Here is a 24,503-nt window from a genome sequence, read left to right as displayed (position 1 = left end):
TACTCCTACCTCTGCCTCCTGAGTAGCTGGGATCACCATTGTGTGCCACCGTGCTTGGCCCTGGCTCCTTGCTGTTCTGCACACATTTCAGGCTCGTCTCAGGAAAGGCCCACTTGACCTTGTCCTCATGGATGTGGAAGGCAGGCACATAGGTCTCTGGCTCACTGAAGATGGAAGAGCAGCCCTCCTTTCTGGCAAAATGCAGACCCAAGGGAGGGGCAGCAAAATGGGCTCTGGGCTCAGCTGCTTCCTGCCTGGGACTTTCTCTGGCCCAGAGATTTATTCTTTCTGGGAAGAAATTTTCATGTCTGGCCCTGGACCACGGATATCCTCCAGGCTACCTTTGCCTGGCACATTCCTTCCCAGAAGACTTTCCCCTGGGCCTGGCCTGCTGCACATTCTTTGTCTCAATAGATGCAGTGTTCCTGTGCACATGGAGTTCAGATTTCTGTAGCCACTACCCTGGCAGATTTGAAATCTTAGCTGGTAACCTGGCTGTCCAGGAGAAAGGGCTCTGATTTATGGCATTTGCTAATTTCCATGGTGTTAATACTGTATGTCACTGGGATTGATTTCAGGCATCCTGTGATGGCTAACTCATCACAGAATTCTTAAATATTTAACAACAGGCTTGCTACCAAACCAGCAACCTAACACCATAGGCAGAGTCAAGGACCAAGGCTTGGGGTCTCGTGTGGACCACGCTCCCATCCAAATGCAACTGGATGCTTGGGGATGCCTTTTTCCTCTATCCCACCTGGAGCTGGTTCTGCTCAGATCTCACATTGCCTTCCCAACACTCCTCTTGGAGTGAGAAACTAGAGGACTGTGGAGGGCAGGGGAAGGGTCTCTCCAATCTATATGGAGGGCTAAACTTGGCAGAAGCTCTCTCCCTGCTGAGGGGGTTCAGGCCAGGCATGAGCCTGCTATTCTGCAAGGGCTCTGGGTAAGGGTGGGGGAGGGAGCCAGCTTCCCACACCTGCCTGTTAAATACCAGTGCTTGCCACTGTGTGGCAGTTGGCAGAGCAACTACCTCTCCTTGTACTCATCCATTGCCTCATTTAGAAACTGGTGCTCTATTTCCCCCTGTGTTCTTTACCTGTGGCCTAGCTCCCCCTACACTGGAGATACCTCATTGATCCTGGTTAAATTAGTGGATATGCCAATGAGTTCATGTACACAGGCTCTGGGGTGGCCTGGTTTGGCCAGCCCTGCCCCTCAATATCCTTTGGACTCTACAAGTTGCAATCAGGATCTTGTCACCCCCACTAGTCCCCAGCCTGTTCTTCCTCTTCATGCATTCCTTCCTTTAAGGTGGTAATCATCAAGAGTTTATGGCATACACAGAGCTAACTGGCCAGAGGATCTGAGGGAGCCTTCTTGTTTGCTGGGCGTGGCAGGAAGTGGTAGGAAATGCAAGGGAAGGTTCAGGGCTGGGGAGAGCAGCTGAGTTGCACTTGGATATATTCATTTAGGTGCTGATGGAACCTGCAAGAGGCTCTGTCTACAGACAAATGGAGACATGTGGAGCTCATGATAGAGGAGGATGGGGGTAGTGCTTCTTCCATCAAGGTTTTAGCTGGGCACAGATAATCATGCCTGTAATCCTAGCTACTCAGGAGGCAGAGATAAGGAGGATTGTGGTTTGAAGCCAGCCTGGGGAAATAGTTCCATGAGACCCTATCTCGAAAAAGCCCTTCACAAAAAGTGGCTCAAGGTGTAGGACCTGAGTTCAAACCCCAGTACCGAAAAAAAAAAAAAATTTCCAGCCAGAAAGTCCAGAGCAACTTTCTTGTCACTGATGCTCAGGCAATTGTCCACTGAGTTCATGCTCCCAAGTCTTCATGTGGCCATTTCCTGTATCTGGAGTACCTGCCTGTACGAGTCCTACCCTCCCTTCAGGTGCCCAGGCCACGTGCTCTTCCTCAGGCTCTCTGGAGCCCTGGTCATTCTTCCTCTGGGCTCCAACCCTCACTTGGTTTTTGCCACTTGGCTTTTCCCAGGTAGGTTTTTTGATAGAAATACAGCCCCGGGTCTCTCCCCCATTGTGTCGAGCTCCTGAGGACAAGGACACTCCTATCCTGGGCTGGGCCATTCCCTGTGAGCATAGAAGAAAAACAGGCTGCCTTGTGGCCTGGCCAAGTCCTGCTTTGGTGGCACCCCATCAGCTCAGCTGCTTGGCTGTGGTTCAAGTTCTGTGTTCTTGCCAACACTGTGACCTACATAAGAGGGTCTCTGGACCTCTGATCTCCTAACCCATCCTTTTCTAATTTGTGCTCAGGGACAAGGGCTGTGATGTTTCTTAAGTCTTTTCTAATCGTGAAAGGGCAAGGCCCAGTTGCTAATTCAGACATAAAGATGCTTCAACACTCCTGAGAATTAGTCAATTTTCTATTTCTTCACCATTTTTGAAATGGTTTATTGCAATTAGTGATGAAAACAACTTTTAATGTTGCCATATCTTGTTTCCAAACAATGAAAGACTGGATCTGTCACTCCTACCCCCCTCCCCCTGAACAAGCACCAATCCCAGTCCCCATTCTCATGCCTGACAGGGTCCACAGGCAGGGATGAGAGGCCCCACAGCTTCCTCTAGGGTCTCCCACTGGGATTGAGCCTGACCCTGCTGCGCTGCAGGCCTGCCCTGGGATCCCTTGGATGTTGTTGCCTTTCTGCCCCCAGAAAATGCTCTTTACTACCAAGCAGTCTAAGCAAAGAGTCAAGACCAGTCTTTCAGGACAAGCAGAATGCAGTCACATACTGGGACTGAGCTGCTGAGCAGTGCTCCGCTGACCTGTGACTTCCCTCAGGGTTAGAACCTTGTTTCCTCACTTGCTAACTCCTGGGCTAACCATATCTGTGCAGACAGAGTCTCTGTGTTCTTTATGAGGTCCCCAGAATGTCCCACTCACTGCATGCATGGGCACCCCACTGTTAGGCGATTATACCACCCCCTGCCCCCTGCCCCAGAGAGGCAGACTGAGTTGAATTCTAATCAGTTAATGACGGGCAGCAGTGCCTGGAGCCCCGTTTCTAAGTCTCTGTGCACATTGTAAGTGTATTTACAAGATGTGTGTTTAGAAGCAGATTCTAGCTTTTGCATTGAAAAATGCCCCCCGCCCCCACACAGATATGACATTTATGAAAACGAAGTTGGGGTTCCTATTGTCGGCCTCATACCACTATACCAAGAAAAGAAAGGAAGAAAAAGAAAGAGGAAAGAAGGAAGGAAGGAAGGAAGGAAGGAAGGAAGGAAGGAAGGAAGGAAGGAAGGAAGGAAGGAAGGAAGGAAGGAACCAAGCACAGGGGCCTCTTCTCCTTTATTAGAGGATTGAGACCCTCACCCTGTTTTCTGGGATCTCAGCAGGATTGAGAGGGACCCCAAGGGAATTCTGCATCTCCCTCTGGGTGGTCTCTATTGTCTCTGTCAGCTATCCCCAGGCTGGTGCAGGCAGCTGGGTCCTTTTCAGAAGTCTGGGCTCCCTGCTGAGCCAGGTGGATGTGGATGGGTACACCCACCACCAAGTGGGTCTCAGGCACTCTGGTCACGAAGAGCCAAAAGAAAGACCCCCTGCTCTGTGCCTGGTGTCTAGAAGGCCCTGAGACCAGAGCAGGGACAGACTCAGGGGCTGCTACCCGGTGGGGGATGCCCCCTCCCCACCTGGCAGAAGGGGGCTGGGTTTCCTGTGCTGTGCGGAGCCCTCCCCGACCTCAGAGCGCTGGGCTCCAGGAACAAGCAAACCTGGCCGCGGGGCGTGGGGAGGGCACCCAGGCCTATTGGGCAACAGGGCGGGGCCACCCCCTGCACCCCCCCACCGTGAGGTCACTGAGACCGGATAAAGGGGCAGAGGGAAGGTGCAGGAGGCAGCTTTTGTTCCAGGTCTCCCCGGGACATGAGGTTCCTTGTCCCCACCCTGCTGCTCCTCGGGTCCCTTGGTGAGTGCAGGTGCCTGGGAGCCCATGCTGCCCGGACGGTGGGCTTCCCTTGCCTTGGTCCCTGCGCCTGCCAGGAAGGCAACGGCTGTGGGGACAGTCCCTACTGCCATTGCCTCGGGTGTGTGTATGGGGGGAGTGGCGGGGGGAGGCAGGAACGTGCCCCTTTAAACCGGGTTGGGGTGGGTCTGAGCTGCACAGAGCTTCCCAAAAAGCCGGGGAGGGGAGGGTGCTTTTCTCTGTGTTCTCCCAGGACCTTTAGCACCCATCCTACATGCTTGACATGGAGGAAAGCCAGGCTCAGAGAGGGTGAGGAAGTCGCTCAAGACACACAGGAGACCTGAATTTACATCCCTAGTTCCTACAGGAATTGTGATCCTGGCAAAAAAAAAAAAAAAGCTTTCTGAGCCTTAGTTTTTTCACTTAAAAAAAAAAATCTGATCATATTTGCCTGGGGGTGTGGAGGTGGTAGGTACACTTATAACAACACAACCTCCCAGGGCAGAGGGAAAGGGAGGTATAGATTTTGATAGATCGCACTTTTCAGAGGCTATGAGAGGAAAATTACTGGTTTCCAATTTGAAATGTGCCCAGAATAGAAAGACAATGTAGAAGGGACCAATGGGAAGAGTCTAAGCAATTGTTCCATTTGCAGGAATATGGAGTCACTTCTGGGGTGCTCAGGTGGCATTCTGCAGCATCAAACCTTAGTGGGGTAAACTGTGAGCGGAGGGGCTTCTTGCAGAGCCAGAGCAGAGGTCTGAGGCAGCAGTATAAAAGGTCAAGCTGGATATTAGGACCTAAGCAGTAGTTTGGGCTGAGTGAGCCAGGTGCCCTACCTCCTGGGCCCAGTTAAGCTGCCTTCTGTCCTAGGCTTCTACTTAGGGCTGGAAGCTTCTTGGGTGGCAGGAGAGAGGAGGCAGGGATTAGAGAGAAGGTGATTTTACACTCCCCAACTCAGGAGCCTGAGCCCATCCCTGCACCCCTGCCCTTCTGGCCCTTTCTCAAAGGCCTTCCTGTGGACATTGGTCATCTCTCTCTCCTCTAAGGCAGAGTGGGTTTGTCCAGGACCACCCAATTCTCTTCTCAGCATGTTCCCTGTCATAGGACATGCCACACAGTTTCCAGACGCCTGGGAGGGGCTGGGCAGGAAGGAATCCTGCTGTCCTGGAAGTGGTCACTTGGATCTTTGGTTGTCTTAACTCCTACAGAGAGATCTGTAGTCAGTGGGATGGTGGCCTGTGAATCCTTGTCCTACTTGAGCAGGGAGTGACCATTGCTCTCTGGTGTCCTGCTCTGCAACTGTACTGGCAGGGGTGGTGGTGGTGGGGACAGGGGGTGAGGAGGCCCCCATAAGGGTTCTTATCAGGCGGGGCCCTCCCAGGAGTGATGGGTGGGGAGGGTAACTCCTGCCCCAGGCCTGCTGGAAGGCCAGGGCCCTGTCCCTCCCTGCTGGAGGAGGCTCCCACCAGGCTCAGCGTCTGAGTGGCGATGCAGAACTCAGGTGCTAGAGTGGGGTTTGGGAGCACTTGACTGCTGCAGGTCACACAGCTTGAAAGCTGAGTGGCAAGGGCTTAAGAGGCGTGCATTCTGTACTTAGCACTGGGGGCTGGGGGACTGGGGACCCTGGGCAGGCCCTCAGTGGTCCTTTATTAGCCTGTTTAAGCCCCTCCTAGGGGTTCCTGCTGTTGCTCATCCCCACCCCTGGCTTGAGGCATGGTCTGTCACTTTGTTCTCTCCTGTCACCCCTAGGACCCCTCCATTACCAGCTAACTTCTGACACCTACTCCTTTTCCTGCCCTCTCCTCCATGCTGTCCCCTCTCCCCACTCAGACCATCCTCTCTCTTGCCCCTTCTCTGGTTCTTGCCTGGTTTTCACCTTTCAGTCCATTCTGCCCCTTCCCTAGGCAGAATCCCATTTCCACCCTTGCCCACAGCTTTGCTGTCTCCCAGGTAAGACCCCCTTGGACCAGCACTGGATGCTGGCTGTGATCTGATCCCAGACTCCTTGCTAGCCTCCCTCCTCAGTCTAACTGAGTCAATAGGCAGGCCAGCTCAGTGTAAGGGCAGGGGAGCAGTGCATGAGTGCTTGGGGTCACAGCCTAGATGCAACATGTCTTAGCTGTGGGGACTTTGGCAAGACACATAACTATTATAGCCAGTTGCCTGCCTTGGAGAAGAAGGGGTGTTGACCAAAATTACAATAAAGAGGAGCTGGGGGAGATGAATGGGAGGAGGACATGGGATGTGCTGAGCAATGCAACTGCTACAGAACATATTTGGGACATTAGCTGTGCCTGAGCACCCATTGTCCCCAACTTCCTGGAATGCCCTCCACCCTAATTACTAGCTGGGGGCCTGAGGACTTAATTCTTTTTTATTTTCTTTTATTTATATGTGCATACAATGTTTGGGTCATTTCTCTCCCCTTCCCCCCCCCCCCGCCCCCTCACTTACCTCCCCACCCCGCCCCCTGCCCCCTTGCTGAGGATTTACTTCAGGTTTTGGTATTTGTTCTGGTCTTGAACATTCTCCCCATTTTGGTGTCTTGCCTCTCCAGTGAGAGTGAGATCTGCTCCTGCTCCTGCAAATATGCTTCCTCTGCTTGGCACACAAGGCTGCATATACAGCAGGCATCCAGTTAATGCTTTTTGGGTCACAATGGCTGAATCTGGATTAATTCTTGCTGCGGGACAGTTCTGTGAAGTTCTGGCCAGGTTGCATTCTCTGGGACTTCCCAGGGACGATGGTGGGTGAAGGAGGAGCAGACATCTAAGTGCCTTGAACTCCAGCTGACTCATCCTGGGAGTCCCAGGTCTCCTGCCCCAGCTCCCAGAGCTCCTCAGGTGCTTTGGGTGGGTCTGGCTGTGAGGGGGTGGCTCAGAGAGGTAGCAGCAGTGGACTGAGTATATGCAATGCGGTAGGGGGTTTGCAATTGTGTGTTTTTTAGGTTTTGTTTTGGTAACAGCTTTACTGAAGTGTGTTTTGTATTCATAGAGTTCACCTATTTTGTGTGCAATTCGATGATGATTAGGGCCTTTTCTGAGTGGTGCAACTATGTTTTGGAACATTGTCATCACCCCAATGAAGATCCTTCATGTCCACCTACACTTAATCCTCGCTCCCCCTCCCTCAGCCTCAGGCAACCACTGATCTACTTTCTGTTCATAAACTTACCTGTTCTGGACATCGCTTACAAGTGGTGTTGTGGCAATATAGTCAGAGGAGAAACCAAGCAACACTCGGAGGAGTGGAGAACTCAGATTTTAATTTTTACGCTAGCGGGCCCAGACGTGTACCAGTGTCTGAGCCCCGAACAAAGGATTCACAGGATATTTAAAAGGCAGTGCAGGTTATGCAGCCATGAAGAAGAACGAAATGTTATCATTCGCTGGTAAATGGATGGAATTGGAGAACATCATTCTGAGTGAGGTTAGCCTGGCTCAAAAGACCAAAAATCGTATGTTCTCCCTCATATGTGGACATTAGATCAAGGGCAAACACAACAAGGGGATTGGACTATGAGCACATGATAAAAGCGAGAGCACACAAGGGAGGGGTGAGGATAGGTAAGACACCTAAAAAACTAGCTAGCATTTGTTGCCCTTAATGCAGAGAAACTAAAGCAGATACCTTAAAGCAACTGAGGCCAATAGGAAAAGGGGACCAGGAACTAGAGAAAAGGTTAGATTAAAAAGAATTAACCTAGAAGGTAACACCCACGCACAGGAAATCAATGTGAGTCAATGCCCTGTATAGCTATCCTTATCTCAACCAGCAAAACCCCTTGTTCCTTCCTATTATTGCTTATACTCTCTCTACAACAAAATTAGAGATAAGGGCAAAATAGTTTCTGCTGGGTATTGAGGGGGGGAGCGGGAGGGGGTGGAGTGGGTGGTAAGGGAGGGGGTGGGGGCAGGGGGGAGAAATGAACCAAGCCTTGTATGCACATATGAATAATAAAAGAAAAATGAAAAAAAAAAAATAAAAGGCAGTGCAGGGTATCAGGTTACAAGGAATGTGCTCTCCCATAAAGTAGGGCTAGTAGTGGATTAGAGACCTAAGGTTTAGATAAGAGCAGGGGGGGTGGGGGGAGGCCTGCTTTGGAAAGTTTATTTACAAGTGGAGACAAAGGAAGGCAGGAATGGGTGCTTATCTCTGCATGGTGCCTTTCATCTTGGTCCCAAACTTTTGCATGGCTCTAATGGGCAATTCCTCACAGCTCTGTCTGAGGTTACAGCTTTTAATTGACAGTTTACCCTGTTTTACAACCCTGTTTCAAGGCTATCTTCCTCTTCAGTGGAATCAGATTCCAGAAAGTCTGCAGTGCTGGTCCAAGGAGGTCTTATGCCTGGCTTCTTTCACTAACCACAGTGAGACTCATTCATATCGTAGAACTTATCAGTGTTAGTTTCCTTTTCATTGTTGAATAATAATCCATTGGATGGATGCAACACATTTTGTCTAGCTATTCACCAGTTGTTGGGCATTTATGTTGTTTCCAGCTTTTTTTGCTATTTGAATGCTACTATGAACATTCATTCATGAGTCTTTACCTAGACATGTATATTTTTTGGTACTTCTGGGGATGGAGCACAGGGCTAAGCAAACACTAAACCATGGAGCTGCATCACCAGCTCTAGGCGTATAGTTTAAATTTTCTTTTGGGTATATGATTAGAAGTGCACTGTCAACCCATCTTCTGAAGTGGCTGCACCATTTTACATTCTCAGCAATGTGCAGGGCTCCATTTCTGCGCCAGCACGTTATAGTCTATGTTTAGCTAATATAACCATTGCGCTAAATGTGAAATATTTTGCTACGCTTTGAATTTGCATTTTCTTTTTTTTTTGTGGTACTGGGGTTTGAACTCAGGGCTTCACGCTTGCTAGGTAGGTGCTCTTACCGCTTGAGCCACTCTGCCAGCCCTGAATTTGCATTTTCTTAATGACTAATGATGGTGAGCATCTTGCCATCCACTTACTAGACATTCATATATCTTCTTTGGTGAAATGTCTGTTCATATCTTTTATCCATTAAATATGTAATGCTTTTTGATGTTATTATGAATGGAATTACATTCTTAATTTCATCTTTAGACTTTTTTTAATGCTTAGAGGCAAAAATGTGATTGATCTTTGCATACTGCCCTGCTATCCCCTGACCTCGTTGTACTTGTTTATCAGTTCTAATAGCACTTTGTAGGTTCTTTAGGGTTTTTGACATCAAGGATCATGTCTTGCAAATCAAAAGTTTTACTTCTACCTTTCCGTCTTATGACCATTTCTTTCTTTTTCTTGCCTCAGTGCTGTGACTAGAACTTCTAGCACTGTGTAGAAGAGGTGGGAGTGAACATTCATGCATTTTACTGATCTTGGGTAAAAAGCATTTAGTCCAGGCTGGAGGTGTGGCTCAAGCAGTAGAGCACCTGCTTTGCAAGCACAAAACCCTGAGTTCAAGCCCCAGACCCACCAACCAACAAACAAATAAAAAGTATTTGGCTGCTCACCATTTTAATAGGATGTTCACTGTAGGCTATTTTTTATTAAGTGGTACTGGGCTTTGAACTCAGGGCCTCACGCTTGCCACTTGAACCACACCCCCAACCCTTTTTGCTTTAGTTTATTTTCAGATAGGATCTCATGGTTTTGCCTAGGTCTGGCCCCAGACTGTGATTCTCTTACCTTGACCTCCCAAATAGCTGGAATTACAGGCATGTACCTCTATGCGCAGCCTTATCGTATGGTTTTCATAGATGCCTTTTATCAGGCAGTGAGTTGAGCAAACCTAATCTAGACCCCTTCCCAATTACAGATCCTAGTACTAAAAGCGGTCCCAACAGGAGCGCCAGTCTTTTTGCATAGAGGTGAATGTCAATAACTCAGGCATAGCAACCCCCCCCATTCCATTGAGCCATCATTTCATGACTACTGACGGAGTCAGGTATATTTCCCTTTGTGTAATAATCTAGAGAGATATTGTGTCTGACTTTGCACTGCTTAGCCTCCTTAAGAGGCTGTTTCTATACTACTGCCTCTATCTCCAAGGTTCAAGTGGGACAAAGAAGGTAGACTGATTTGAGGAATGTATCATTTTTTATTTTTTTAGGGTAGAAGACACGTTAGTTATAGGACGGAAAAGAATCCATAGGCTATATTACCTCTAATTTATTAAGAGTCATAGACCTCTGGCTGGCCAGGGTTCCTGTTAGTCCAGCAAAGCAACTCCACTTCAGAAGTCAGCTGGACCTCACCATGGAAATCAGAAGGAAGGAGGGCAGCTAAGTATGCAGAGTCTAGAAAATGCCATCAGAGGGTGTGGCGGTCGCCTGCACAACCAATGGCAGAGCCCTAACTGTTTGGCCTTTTTTTCTCAGGACTGTGTCCAGCTGTCCCTAAGAAAAACATTCGGTGGTGTGCCATATCACAACCTGAGGCATCAAAATGCTTCAAGCTGCAGAAGAACATGAGCAAAATAGGTGGCCTCCCTCTCTCCTGTATCAAGAGAAAGTCCTTCCGTCAATGTATGCAGGCCATTGCGGTGAGCCAATGCCACAGGCTGGATGGGGCCAAACTGGATGGAGGTGGGACAAGCAAGGGAAAGGGTAGAACAATAGAAAAGGTGCTCACCCTTGCTCCCTCTGCTTTACTTCCTGGACACCTTAAGTTGGGAGCAGTTAGTCCTCTCTCAGAAACAGAGCTCTTTAAAAAGAAAGAAAGAAATTAACACTGAGAGGCCCTTTGTGGGGAAACAGGGGTCTCAACATATGTTAACAACTGCCAAAAATGAAGTGTAAGCAGTCATGTTTGATGAATATGTAACATCAGCCAAAGTTAAGTTTACTCCGAAGGGCAAAACTTCCCGAAGAATCACTGCCTTTAAACCCTTCAGTGAGGTCACAGGTGCCATGGCTGCTGTGCCAGGACCTGTCAGGGTCCAAGACTTTCTCAGAGAGAGACAAAAGGGTTTCACAACTTGTACATGATTTCTGATTCTTTTTTCTTTTTGAGATGTAATAATTTTTATGCTGAAATCATTTCAACTCATTCACCTAACAATTATGTTCTGTGTGTTTGCCACGTGCGAGAGCAACGTGACACTTGACTCCAGCTCAGGGTGGGTAATTTGTATAAGTGGGTTTTTTTGGAGGGTACTGGGGTTTGAACTCAGATGCTCACACTTACTAGGCAGGCGCTCCACCACTTGGGCCACAGTGCCAGCCCATTTTGCTTCTGTTATTGTTGAGTTAGGGGCTCACGTTTATGCCTGGGTGGGCCTAGACCTAGATCCTCTTATTTATGCTTTCTGTGCAGCTGAGATGACAGGCACACACCACCACATCCAGCTGTCACCCATTGAGATGGGGTCTTTCTAACTGTTTGCTCCAGCTGGCCTTGAACTGTGATCCTCCCTATCTCCACTTCCTGAGTAGCTAGGATTACAGGTGTGAGCCACCATGCCCATCTTGTGTAAAAGTTTTAACACTATCTTGGGTTGTTTTAAGTTATAATAGAGTTATTAGAATACTGAGGAGAAGCAAATCCCATTTGACTAGTGTTTTAGGGTATTATTTGACATACATGGCCTGTGGACTGATAACACTCACACTTCCTGATTGTTTAAAATTCAGATTTCCAGGCCCTATTGTAACTAACCGATTCAACCTGAATATCTGAGAAGGAGGTCACAAAATCTGTCTTTTAAAATAAGATCCCCATTTGAAATCAGTACTATGTACCATTTATCAAATAAAGTTGAGATAGACTAAATGGTTGGATTAAAACTTGGATTATTAGCTAGGCATCAGTGGCTCATGCCGAGAATCCTAGCTACTTGTGAGCTGAGATTGGGAGGATCATGGTTGGAGGCCAGCCTGGGAAAATAGTTTGCAAGACCCCATCTCCAAAATAATCAGAGCAAAATGGACTAGAGGGATAGAGTGCCTGCTTTGCAAGTTCGAAGCCCTGAGTTCAAACCCAGTCCTACCAAAACAAACAGCAAACCGCCCCCCCCCCCAAACTTGGATTATTGAAAACTAGGGGAAAGGTTAACTAGCAGAACTATAGAGGTAATAGAAATTTGTTGGCCTTTAAACAATGGGCTAAATCATGAAACATGTGTCTGACAAATGATTACTGTGTATACTATATGAAGAACCAGTTCAAATTGGTAAGAAACAGAGAATCATATGAGAAAAATGATCTGAACAGAGTATTAGTTACAAAATGTTCCTCCTTAATAATTAGACCTGGGCAGTTTGTTAGCACTGGGATTTTTTATAGTAATGGCAGTCCATAGATGATAGCCTGCCCTACTAGTGCTTCTACAGTGAAATTGGTTCTCTCAGGCATATGGGCATTATAAATCTTCTGGAAGATTCCGGAAAGCAAAAGAGCAGCCATGGCCAGAGACATAAAGAGATGCGTGCTCATTACTGTGATAACTGCCCATCAGGTGCCCATCCCAAAGACGTAGGTCATCAGAGTTAAAAAAAAAAAGCTGAGGGCAAAGGAGAGCCAGGCATGGTGGCTCACACCTATAATCCCAGCAGTTGAGAGGCAGAGGCAGGACAATCATGAGCTCAAGGCCAGCCTGAAACCCTGTCTCAAAAAAAAAAAGAAAAGAAATCTGTTTTCACAGGCAAAAGTTAGACAAAAACCCAAGTACTGAACATTGGGAACTACTTTATAATTTGTGAAAAATCCATATTATGATAAAATACTATACCATTAATAAAATCAATAAAGGCCCTGTGGAAGTAAGAAAATGTATGCGGTTTTTTTAGGTGATCGAAGCAGCTGCAAAATGAAATGTTCTCACCACCACAACGCAAACCTAAGAAATACATAAACACATGAGAAGGAGTACACAAAGGGGAGGAGTACGGCTTATTATCAAAATTTTAAGATATCTTAACAGTTAGAGGTTCTAGTCAATAAAAGAAAATTCTAAAGAAATAAATATGTAGCAAAAATAGGGAGAAAGCAGGAGAAGAAACGAATGACTGCGATGGCGTGTCCTGGGGCGAGAGAGGATACAGGCCAGGCATGTGGAGGACAGGGCAGGAGTCAACCTCAGCTGTGAAAGCTCACTGCCCACAGAGAGGACCCTTGACTTGTGCCACCTCCCTAGGACTTGTGGACATGAGCGAAAGCTCACCCCTTGGAGCCCCCCTACAGTCATGGAATCTTTCTGAAGTCCTGAAAGTCCACTTTGCCTGGGCTTGGGGTTTGTTGTGCTGAAGCAGGCCTGGCCCCTTCTCTTTCAGACAAACAAGGCGGATGCTATGACCCTGGGTGTCGATTTGCTGCTTGAAGCAGGGCAGCTCCCCTACAGACTGCGACCTATAGCAGCGGAAGTCTATGGGACAAAAGCACGTGAGTCTTCCCTGGGGATCTGAAGTCCAGTGGCCAGGGCGTTGGCCTGGGCCCTGTGGACTCAGAGTAGATGAGCATGCAAAGTGGGGACTTGGTTAGCACCACTCTTCAGGGAACAGAGTCACTGGGCTCTCTGGGTCAGATGAAGACCCATCTGTCACATGCTGAGCTCAGAGGGAAGAACCCCTGTCCCCTTCCTACAGGAGCTTGGTCAGGTAGGCTGTTTTTCTCCCTCAGGTCCAGCTAAGACTTTTCTACTCTCTCTGTCCCTTTGCAGAGCCACAAACCCAATTTTATGCTGTGGTGGTGGCAAAGAACAGCAGCCGCTTTCAGCTGAACCAGTTAGAAGGCCTGAGGTCCTGCCACACGGGCCTTGGCCGGACTGCTGGATGGAACATCCCTATGGGGACACTTCGTCTATTCCTGGACTGGAAAGGCCCATCTGAGCCCCTTGAGGCAGGTGAGATGACTAGGGGGTCATGGGTGATCTCAGGCCAAGGCTCTACTGCAACTGCATGCATAGACCATTTTGGGATCACACAGGTGATCGTGTGGGACAAGTTCAAGGTTGAGGCTAACCCTCTGGAGCATACACTGCCCATCAGTCCAGAGCGGGTATGCGCTCAGCAAGGTGCATGTCCCTCAGCTCCCCACACCACACTGAGGCTGCTCTGTCCTGCAGGGTAGAGGAAGGGCTGGGCGGCCTGTGGGACACTGCTGGGAGGTGTGTCTGTCTACTGTGGCCAGGGTTGGCTCACACCCTGTGGGTCACTTCTCTGTATTCAACAGCTGTGGCCAGGTTCTTCTCAAGCAGCTGTGTTCCTGGTGCTGATGGAAGCCGCTTTCCCAACCTGTGTCGCCTGTGTGTGGGGACAGGGGCCAATAAATGTGCCTTCTCCTCCCGAGAACCATACTTTGGCAACGCTGGTGCCTTCAAGTGAGTGACACTGACCTCTTCTCCCCAGTGACTCATGGCCTCCCTGCCTTCCCTCTGGCCCCAGCAGTGCTCCGTCTGCTGAAGGGACGGTGGAAGGGGTGTGGTTCTCATATAGTTCGGACTGTGTAATTCTAGAACCTGAGTCCAAAGAGGGCACTGGCCCTGTCCACTTTATGTTCTTCTCCAGCCTCTGAGTCCCACCTAGGACCTCAATATCAATGCCAGCATGAAGGGTACTGGATGGGATCCTTTCTCTCTCCCCTTGAACTCCCCAAATCTGACTTTGCTTTTAGATTCTCCTGCTAACTTAGGCCCTCCGTCCTATCCACCATGGACTGATGGAGTCTTGTCAGTTGGCATCCAGTCCTATGTTCCCAGCTGGGCAGGACAGCCACTGTGTCCAGGCTGATGTCATTCTGAGTCCCCTGAGACCCCCCCAGGGTGAAGGGGTGTAAGGCCTGCCTGATTCTCCACTCCACCCTCTGCCCTTCCCAGTTCCCTCAGAGACTTATGCAGAGAGAGGCTTCCACCTCCTCACTGGCCGGGTACATGTGCACACTCAGTCCTGAGGGAAGAATCCAGGGATATAGAGGTGCCAAGCCTTTACCCTCTGGAGGAGAGGCTTCAAAATGCTCTTCTATGTAGAAAAAAAAGTTATGCCCTCCCAGCCCTCAAAGCAGAAGGTGGTAGCACCTGAGCTTTTCTTCGGAATCTACCCGGAGAGGGCCCAGAACTCTGTCCAGCGGGGAACACACCCACAGAAGCCAAGGCCAGGGTTGCAATCCACAGGGATGAACTCACCCTTGCGTGCTTGCTTATTCACAGGTGTCTGAGGGATGGCGCTGGAGATGTGGCTTTTATCACAGAGAATACATTGTTTGGTAAGAGCAACCTGCATCTTTATGCGATTTTTGTCATACTTTTGACTGTTTGAGCTAACTAGATTCTTCAGTTTTTTGCATGGCTCTTATTTCATGTTCTTGCAAATTTTAAACAATCAGCATTCCTTGAATCCCTCATGCTGACCTCCATTTTCTTTCTGCTCACAGACAACCACGATGGTGGGTACTTGTTTTTGATGTCATGTGTTTTGTTTCCTGGTAACTAATTTTATGTTATTTCCTGTTTGGTTATTACTTGTAATACTTGATTATTGTAACTTGTTATCTTTCTGGACTCTCTTAGTGTTCTGATGGATTTATAGGCTTTTCTAGAGAGAGTATTATTATCACCTTTAAATAACACAAACCTGTCTTTTTCCTTCCAGGGTTTATATCTCTTCTTCTTTTTTTAAATTATATAATCCAGCTAGTTCTTATTATATTGGAAATATGAAGGGAACATTCTCGCCTTGTTTCAGTTTTCCCCTTTTCATATGATTTTGCTGCAGATAATTTTGATAAATGACATTTATTAAGTTCAAAAACTTTACTAAATTTTCTACATTATTAGATTTCTGCAGCTAAAGCAAATCTCCAACAGGTGGTGGGCACATGGATGCTTTTTTGAACTTATTAAGTGTAGGGTGACCTCATGGTTTTCTTGCTTTAATCTGTTAATGTGATGAATCACCTTGGGTTTTTGATGCCCAGCCATTTTTTGGCTCACAGAATGAATACATGAACTTTAATCCTGATCTATTATTGTTTTAAAAGACTGCTGGGTCGAGTTAGTGTGTCGTTTGGAATTTTTGCCTTTATGTTCATAAATAAAACATGCCTGGAATTCTTCTCGCCTGTACTTCCTTCTCTGATTTTAACACCAAAGTGGCACTAATCTCATAAAACGACTTGGGCAGGCTCCTGTCACTTTACATATTCTGAAACGATTTACTTATTTTTAAATTTTTATTGGTGGTACACACTTGCTAGGCAAGAGCTCTGCCACTTGAGCCATGCCCTCAGTCCTTTTTGCTTTAGTTATTTTGGGAATAGGGTCTTGTGTTTTCTTTTGGGCTGGACTGGGTGGTGGTTCTCCTATTTATGCCTCCCATATAACTGGGATGACAGTTTAATTGGTTGAGATGGGGTCTTGCTAACTTTTTTCCTGGGCTGACCTTGAACTGAAATTCTACTTATCTCTACCTTCTGAGCAGCTGGGATTACAGATGTGAGCCACCTGCCTGGCATATTCTGAAACAATTTATATATTAGATAAATGAAAAATTCCAAAGTCTGTCTGAGCTCATAAGACATCCTTTTTTCCTTATGTTCATATGCCCAGTATGGAAAGTGACCCCACTGTCTTTTCGAACTTAAAATGTTTTTGTTCTAGAGATGTGGGTGAGGTACTCCCTCCCTCCCCTGGGTTTGTTCCTATGAGGTAACCCTTTCCAAGTAGAGTTGCAGGGATCTAGATAGCATCTGTCCCACCTCTGTGGCCTGCCAGTGTGACCCAGTTGGAGGCTCAGACCTGGGAAGGTCTCAGGCCTTCTGGGGACAGCCTTTGCCTTCCTCACTTGATCCCGTCAGCTTTGCAGATGTCTCCTCCAGCTCAGAGTCCTAGGGTGAGTAGGGAAGCCACAGATCATGGTTACTGCCAGGACTTGACTTACCTGGACCCCTTTCCTGCTCTCCCTTCCTCAGAGGTCCTGCCAGACAAGACCGAAAGGGACCAGTACAAGCTTCTCTGCCCAGACAACACCTGGAAGCCAGTGGACCAGTACAAGGAGTGCCACCTGGCCCGAATCCCTTCTCGAGCGGTTGTGGCCCGAAGTGAGGACAGCAAAGAAGATTTCATCTGGGCGTTTCTCCAACAGGCACAGGTAGTCCCAACCACGGTGCTCCCCTCTCTCTTGGGCTTGGGGTGGGGAGAAGTGTCCTTCCTAATTTTGGTAGTTGGAAGCAGAGGGGTTCACAAACTTGGGGGCTGCTTCCTTGGTCTCTGCCTTGGATCTCAGAAACAAGGAAACCTCCCTCAGCATTACACCTGACAGGCTCACGGACTGTAGCAGAGTCAGTGCAAGAGAACAATACAGAGTTCTTAGAGCCGTGAGAAGCTGGGACCCCAGCAACTTTCTAGAGGGTTGTTCGAGCTGAGCTTCTTCCTCTGGGATGGTGAGCATCCCACAGTGGCAGGGTGTCAACTGAGGTTCCTGTTCTCAAAATTATCCCCAAGTTCTGGGTAACTTTTTTTTTTTTTCTTTCTGCCCCCCCCCCCCCCGCAGTACTGGAGTTTGAATTCAGGGCCCTGTGCTTGCTAGGCAGGCACTGTACCACTTAAGCCACTCCCCCAGCCCTTTTAGCTTTAGTTATTTTTTAGATAGAGTCTCATATTTTTGCCCAGGGCTGGCCTTGAACTGAGATTCTCTTACCTATACCTCCTTGGAGGCTGGGATTACAAATGTGCACCACCACACCTGTCTTATTGACTGAGATAGGTTCTTGCTACCTTTATTGCTGAGCTTGAACTGCAGTATTCTCCTGAGTAGCTGGGATTACAGGTATGTACCACCATGCCCAGCTCTAGGTACTTGTTTTTGATGTCATTTTTTTTGTTTCCTCCCTATTTCCTGCTGACACCATAATTTTGTTTTTAATTCATTAGGAAAAGTTTGGAAAAAACAAGTCATCGTCATTCCAGCTCTTCGGCTCCCCTGTAGGGAAGAAGGATCTCCTGTTCAAAGACTCTGCTATTGGGTTTTTGAGGGTCCCCAAAAAGATAGACTCTGAGCTGTATCTGGGATCTGGATACCTCACTTCCATACAAAACCTGCAGAAAAGTGAGTGAGCCCAGGCAGGGCCCCAGGGGTGCGGGGGTAGGCAGTGAGCTGTGGGTGACCCCTAGGGAGTGTGGTCCAACTCTACAGTGCTCACTCCTCTGTCTGCTGGCCACTGGCATATCTTCTGTCAATCAAATCGGGGTTCCAAAAGAGTGTCCGGGCCACTGGATTAACGATTCCTTGTGCCCCCGTGTGCATTTTTCCTGGCAGGAAAATCAACTCGCCTCTCATTAGTGAGATATAGGAACGTGAGCCAGAGAACCACAACCCCAGGGGGTGACATCAGAGGCCGAGTGGAAGTGGGTCCTGAACCAGGCTGGGGAGACCATGCAAAGTGAACTCAACCATGACTTCCTGTACTAGGAGTGGGGTGGGAGGCTGGGAGACCAGGAGGCTACACTGGATGCAGTGCACGGTTGCCATTGCAGGCCTCTTGGGAGGTCAGGGCTGGGCTCGAGGCCCCCAGTCCATGTCCTGGGGTGGACACTGGTCTCTGTGTCACAGAGCTTTTTTCCTGAGAGACAGGAGTAATCAGGCACGTGGCTAAGATTGATGGATGGATTAGAACCCTGGGAAGCCTCCAAGGGAATAGAAGTGAGAAACAGGGAGCTCACGGGAGCTGAGGCAGGCCGGGGAGCTGACATGTGGAGGAAGGATTGCAGCACGGGTCTCGTGCCGTGGGAGGAAGAGGTTCCTGTCCCAGCGAGGATCTAATTAGGAACCAGAACCTTGGAGGGCAGAGGTGGAACAAGGCCGTGCCTGGGTGTCCCTGACGAGGCTCACGGCCCCTGCCTATCCTTTGTGCCTCTCCCCAGGTAAGGAGGATGTGGCAGCCAGGCAATCGCAGGTCGTATGGTGCCCGGTGGGCAGCGAGGAGCTGAGCAAGTGTGACCAGTGGAGCACTGTGAGCAACGGCTTGGTGACCTGTGCCTCAGCCCCCACCACGGAAGACTGCATCAGCCAGATTCTGGTGCGTGGCCCGAGTCACATGGGCGGGCGGGGATCCACACAATGGGTGTCTGCCTGCTGTGAAGTTGGATGCCCCAGAGGCTACTGCAGGATGCGATGAGGCAGGAAAGACCAGAGAAGGTGCACTTGGGGCTGCCACATTGGGCTAAGGAAGGGGTACAGTTTTAGGTTTAAAAAGTGGCTTATTACAAGGACAACTCAGGATTATTGTAGGTAACTTGGAAAATAGGAAAGGTTTGTGAGGTTCACACACACACAATAACTAATTGTGGTCTCAGACAGAGATAGCTATGATGAAAAAAACATTTTTTTTTTGCAGTATGAAGTTAGAACTCAGGGCCTTTTACTTGCTAGGCAGATGCTCTGCCACCTGAGCCACGCTGCTAGCCCTTTTCCTGTTGGTTATTTTTGAGATAGAGCCTCACTTTGTGCCCTGGCTGGCCTGGACTATTTGTGCTTCCTTGAGTGGCTGGAATGACAGGCATGTACCACCATGCCCAGCCATTGGTTGAGATGGGGTCTCCAGTTACTTCTAATATCAGCATAAATAGTTATTACCAGGCTAAGGACACAGGTATTTTTTTTCTTCCAGTACTGGAATTTGAACTCAGGGCCTACACCTTGAGCCACTCCACCAACCCTTTTTTTTGTGATGGGTTTTTTCAAGATGGGATCTTGTGAACTATTTGCCTGGTCTGACTTCAAACCATGATCTCTGCCTCCTGAGTAGCTAGGATTACAGGTGTGACCCCTGACGCCCAGCCAAGTTATCTTGATGAATCCACACAGGTGCATGCCTGTAATCCTAGCTAGGCAGGATGCATTGGTAAGAGGATCATGGTTCAGTCTGGCCCAAGCGAAAACATGAGATCCTATGAGAAAAATAACTAAGCAAAAAAAGGGGGTGGGGGAGCTGGAGGCACAGCTTAAGAGAGAAAGAGAGCCTGCCTAGCAAGCGGAGGCCCCAGTACCACCCCCCAAAGAAAGATAGGCAGGAGGATCTGCTTTGTCTCTGCAGAAAGGAAAGGCTGATGGCATGAGTTTGGATGGAGGATTTATCTACGTTGCGGGCAAGTGTGGTCTGGTGCCTGTACTGGCGGAGAACCAGCGTAAGTGGAGTTAGCATGGCTACTGGTACATCTGTTTGGGCAGTTGGGTGGGGGTGGGGAGGAACCACTCCACTCACTAGAAGCAGGAGGAGGCGTTAAGATGGATGGATACATTCAAGCTGGAGAAAATCGGGAAAGAATAAACTGGGACCATGCTTCCCAAAAACTGTGTTGAGAGTTGATAAGGCACAGGTTGTTTTCATCTTCTTGAATAAAAAACAGATTGGTAAAGTATAACACAATATTTAGTAAAGTATGCACAGAAAAGTGCACATAGTGTACAACTAACTCAGTGACATTTTACAAAGGGTGCCTAGATGAAGACACAGACTGTCTCAAAAGCCACCAGCCCCTTACTTCCAAAGGGTAGTGACTCCTGACTCCCAACAAGAGATCAGATGCCTAATCTTGACCTTTATGTAAAAAGAGTTACATTCTTAATGTCTGGTTTCTCTTGCACTGTGAAGCTTTAACACTTTGTGACTTCTCAGTAAATCTGAGTGTTTAAAGACATTTTGCTTGTCTTTGTTCTTTCAGAATCCCAGAAAAGCAGCGGCTCTGATTGTGTGAATAGACCAGTGGAAGGTGAGTTGGAATCAGTCAGTTTCAAGGTCAAGAATAAGTGCTTGTTGCTAGATGGATGAGGTGGTGGAAACTTAAAAAAATTTACAGAAAGAGGCTGGACTCAGTGGCTCACATCTGTAATCTCAGTACTTGGGAGGTAGAGTTTGGGAGAATTGAGATTTGAGGCTAGTCTGGGCAAAAAGTTAGCAAGATCCCATCTCAACCAATAAGCTGGGTGTGGTTGCATATACCTGTGATTCCAGCTACACAGGAGGTAGGTAGGAGGATGCAGGTCTGAGGCTGGCCCTGGGCAAAAACGTGAGACCATACCTAAAAATTAAAGCAAAAAAAAAGAGCCTTGAGGGTGTGGTAGAGAGCCTGCCTAGCAAGCACCAGGCCCCAAGAACACCATGTACTACCCCCCACAAAAAGATTCACAGAAAGAGATGTGTCCATAGAAACCATTATTTAGAGATAAAGATAATTCATAGATGAGTAATTATAATAATTAATGTTTCTATCAACCGTTGTACTTACCAGAGAACTTTCCTATAGTTCCTCGTGGTACCTGACCATGAGGAAAGAGGAGTGTTACTTCCCCATCTTATATGGATGGGGAAACTGTGGCAGCGAGCCGTCCCCACCCTGCCCCCAGGACCCAGAATCCGAGGCACTGTTGCAGATAATTCTTCCGCAAGTCCCGACTTTGACTCAGGGCCAAACCCAGCACTCTCCGCCCCAGCCCTACCTTCCCACCATGGCTGGTGCTTGCTCAGTTCTGGAACCCTTGACACTTGCCCACAGTGGGCTCCTGTTGGTCTGGTGCCCTCTACAGGGAAGAGGATGGCAGCCATGTTAACCCCCTCACGGTGCAGGACTGGCAGGACCCAGCACAGGGTGGTCCTTGGACACTTCCCGTGCATCAGTGTGGTGGCCATCTTGCTTGCACACTGTAGGTGGTGATTTGTGCACCGTTGGGACCGTTCTTGTTCAACATTTGTTATTTTAGTAGCCAGTGTGTTAAAATCTGTAACTCAGGGATATTGTGTAGCTGGATGAGGGCATCCCCTACAAACACTTCAAGGGTCATCTCTTCTTACTATTTTATTTCATAGCCCAGATCAATTTTCCTTTGATATAGGGCAGCTTTGGTCTACCAAATAATGGCCAATTATTTGGGGGATATTGTTACCTGGAGATGCTTCTCGACCTATGTTGGCCTGGGTTGGGTTCATGGGCCAGGCCTCCTGGAGGTTAAGACCTGCTCTTCTGTCATCTGCTTTGCAAGGGTACCTTGCTGTAGCGGTGACGAGGAGATCAAATGCTGCTATTACCTGGAACTCTCTGAAAGGAAAGAAGTCTTGCCACACTGCCGTGGGCAGGACCGCAGGCTGGAACATCCCCATAGGCCTGCTCTTCAACCAGACAGGCTCCTGCAAGTTTGGTAAGCAGGCCTGAGGGTGGCATGGGAGGGCCACTATCCTGGGGGGTAGGGGAGGTGCTTTGTGCTGTGGAACCGCAGAGAAAGGAGGGCGGAGGGATTTGTCCCGGTAGCCGCCTCCTGGAGTCATGGGTGCATGGGGAGGGGCTCATGCATCCTGTTGAGACACAGATTAGAATATCAACTTGCTCTTCTACACCTGAAGAATGGATATGGGTTCTTTTTGTTTGTTTGTTTTAAACCACTTGAAGCCCATATCTAAATTCCTCATAGACCCTGGCTTCCCAGTTCAGGAAAAGCACCTGCCCCCACTCAGGAAAGTTGACTTCTGTTTCTAAACAGAATGCCTGCAAAGGAAGCCAGACTGCAAGGGCATGGCTCAAGCTTCTTCTGGGGCTTCTCACCCCACCACACCTGTGCCCGTCTTGGTCAGCATAAGCCATGCCCCACCTGTGGCGGGCCTGGTGATGACAGAGCATCTGGCACATTCTCTCCATGGCTCGCCTCTGTGTCAGCATCTCCTAGAGCAGGGGCCCCCACATATTGCGGCTGGGCTTTGGGTCCTGGTTGGAGCAAGTGTCGTGCACTGTTGCACCTCCTGCTGACCCCTAAGGTGGCCTCTGTGCTGTAGGGCAGCGGGCAGGATGTGGTGGCGGGAAGCTGCTAGCCTTTCTAGAGGCTCTTTTAGTGACAGGGCTTTAGGAGTCAGTAAATGGGTGTCACTTACTCAGAAGGGCAGGGCTTTCTTGTCACTTTTGTTTCCTTTTTTCTTGGGTTAAATCACACTGTGGATTAATTCAGATTAGGTTCAGCTGCAAGGAACAGAAACCCTCCAAATATGGACTATTTGGGAAGAGGAAGGGGACCAGTGGGAGGGCGGACAGGAAGGAAAAGAGGGGCTGAATATGATGAAAGTACATGTATATATGAAAATATCATAATGAAACGCCTATTTTGTAGAATTAATATATGCTAATAAAATAGTAGAGACTTAACCAAGATAGAGGTTTATTTCTCACATAAGAGATGACCACAGTTGGTTGTTCAGAGCTACTATGATGACAGTGTGGTGTCAAGGACCTGGCTACTTTGTCCTGTGTGGTTTCCATGCTCGAGGTCATTTCATGACCCAAATCCCAAGGGAAGGTCCAGTCCCTGCTTCTGCATTTCATGTGCAGGACGAAGAAAGGGAAGGGACAAAAGGAGGGTGCCACTGTCTTCTAAGGACAGTTCCAGAGAGCTGACCCCTAACACTCCTGCTCATATGTTGCTGACCAGTACCTAGCCATATGGGTCTTTCAGCCTGATAATTCCAGTCCGTATACCCACGGCCCTGGTGCCCATGGAAAAAGCACAGTCCCATTCCTAATAAAAAGAGGAAATCAGATCCTGGAGTACGTCGTTGGCATGCTCTGCTGTAGAGGAAGGACCAGTGGTTCTCGGCTGAGTCCCCTGCTCGAGGTTGTGATGATGGGACCCCCGTGCTGTCATGACCCTTCCCAGCTTCAGTTAGCTGCTTTGTCAACGCCTACCGTCTGAAGTGCGTCTCACTTCCTTGGTTGCTGGTAACATGTCGCTCTGTGATAGTGAGTACTATCTGTCCTGGGTAAGATACTGAACTGAAGTCAAACTGTGTCACCTGTTGGGTAAAAGACTGTTTGTGTTGAAGGAGGTCAGAGGAACTGATTTCCCTTGTTCCTTTTGCCCAGGTGAATTCTTTAGAGAAAGCTGTGCACCTGGGTCTGACCCGAAATCCAATCTCTGTGCTCTGTGTATTGGTGACGAGAATGGTGAGAATAAGTGTGCATCAAACAGCAGCGAGAGATACTATGGCTACACTGGGGCTTTGAGGTGAGTCTGGAACTGAGCTCCCCCAGCATAGGGCATCGTGCTTTATCCTCGACATGTTGCTACTGCAGTTCTAAGGGGACAGGTGTGGCCTGTCACAGCACACAGGGGTCACACTGTGGGTTTTCAAATAGACCCCACCAGTCAGAACCCCTCGTCACACCCACCACCCCAGAGAGTGGGGGCTGGAGCAGGGCTACCTGACCTCAGGACGTTGAGCCAAGGTCTCCCACAGTGAGCCTCACTACCTTCTCCTCAAAGTTAGTAGGTGGCGTGTGTGGCAACCAAAGAGCTCCCCACATTTCAGTGTTATGGAAGTTGTCGTTCCCAGAGCCACCATCCCCTTCCCTTCCCTAGGTCATCATTGTGGCTTATGTTTTCATTTTTCTCTTTGACTTTGGCCTTAGACATGGCAAAGAGGAAGTAGTATTGCAGTGTTAGTCTCCATTGTGAAGTGAAAAAATAAACCAAAAAAGAAAAAGTTTTCACAATTCACAAATTATAGCCACTGAGTGAGTGATTCCTATTAATGACCCAGAACTTGCATTTATAACTTCATTAATCTGGGCATTGCTTCCAGGGGTCTATTTAGGGATTCGACCAG

At 48.5% G+C, this 24,503-nt stretch overlaps 1 protein-coding gene across 1 annotated transcript in view; it reads left to right on the top strand.

Annotated features, from left to right (window-relative positions):
- Positions 1 to 3,797: 3,797 nt before the first annotated feature.
- Positions 3,798 to 24,503, top strand: part of Ltf (lactotransferrin) — a 31,867-nt gene continuing 11,161 nt past the window's right edge. The window contains exons 1-13 of the mRNA XM_020179559.2: positions 3,798 to 3,936; positions 10,310 to 10,473; positions 13,202 to 13,310; positions 13,588 to 13,770; positions 14,100 to 14,247; positions 15,073 to 15,128; positions 16,833 to 17,011; positions 17,794 to 17,968; positions 18,784 to 18,938; positions 19,956 to 20,046; positions 20,584 to 20,631; positions 21,899 to 22,054; positions 23,761 to 23,902. Coding sequence (XP_020035148.2) covers positions 3,894 to 3,936; positions 10,310 to 10,473; positions 13,202 to 13,310; positions 13,588 to 13,770; positions 14,100 to 14,247; positions 15,073 to 15,128; positions 16,833 to 17,011; positions 17,794 to 17,968; positions 18,784 to 18,938; positions 19,956 to 20,046; positions 20,584 to 20,631; positions 21,899 to 22,054; positions 23,761 to 23,902 — 1,649 coding nt within the window. The 5' untranslated portion in view covers positions 3,798 to 3,893. The remainder of the gene's footprint in view (positions 3,937 to 10,309; positions 10,474 to 13,201; positions 13,311 to 13,587; positions 13,771 to 14,099; positions 14,248 to 15,072; positions 15,129 to 16,832; positions 17,012 to 17,793; positions 17,969 to 18,783; positions 18,939 to 19,955; positions 20,047 to 20,583; positions 20,632 to 21,898; positions 22,055 to 23,760; positions 23,903 to 24,503) is intronic.

The sequence above is a fragment of the Castor canadensis genome, chromosome 17 (assembly GCF_047511655.1).
Source record: "Castor canadensis chromosome 17, mCasCan1.hap1v2, whole genome shotgun sequence".
NCBI classification, from domain to species: Eukaryota; Metazoa; Chordata; class Mammalia; order Rodentia; family Castoridae; genus Castor; species Castor canadensis.
The sequence above is the reverse complement of the archived record's forward strand: the minus strand, read 5'-3'. Positions and strand labels throughout refer to the sequence as shown.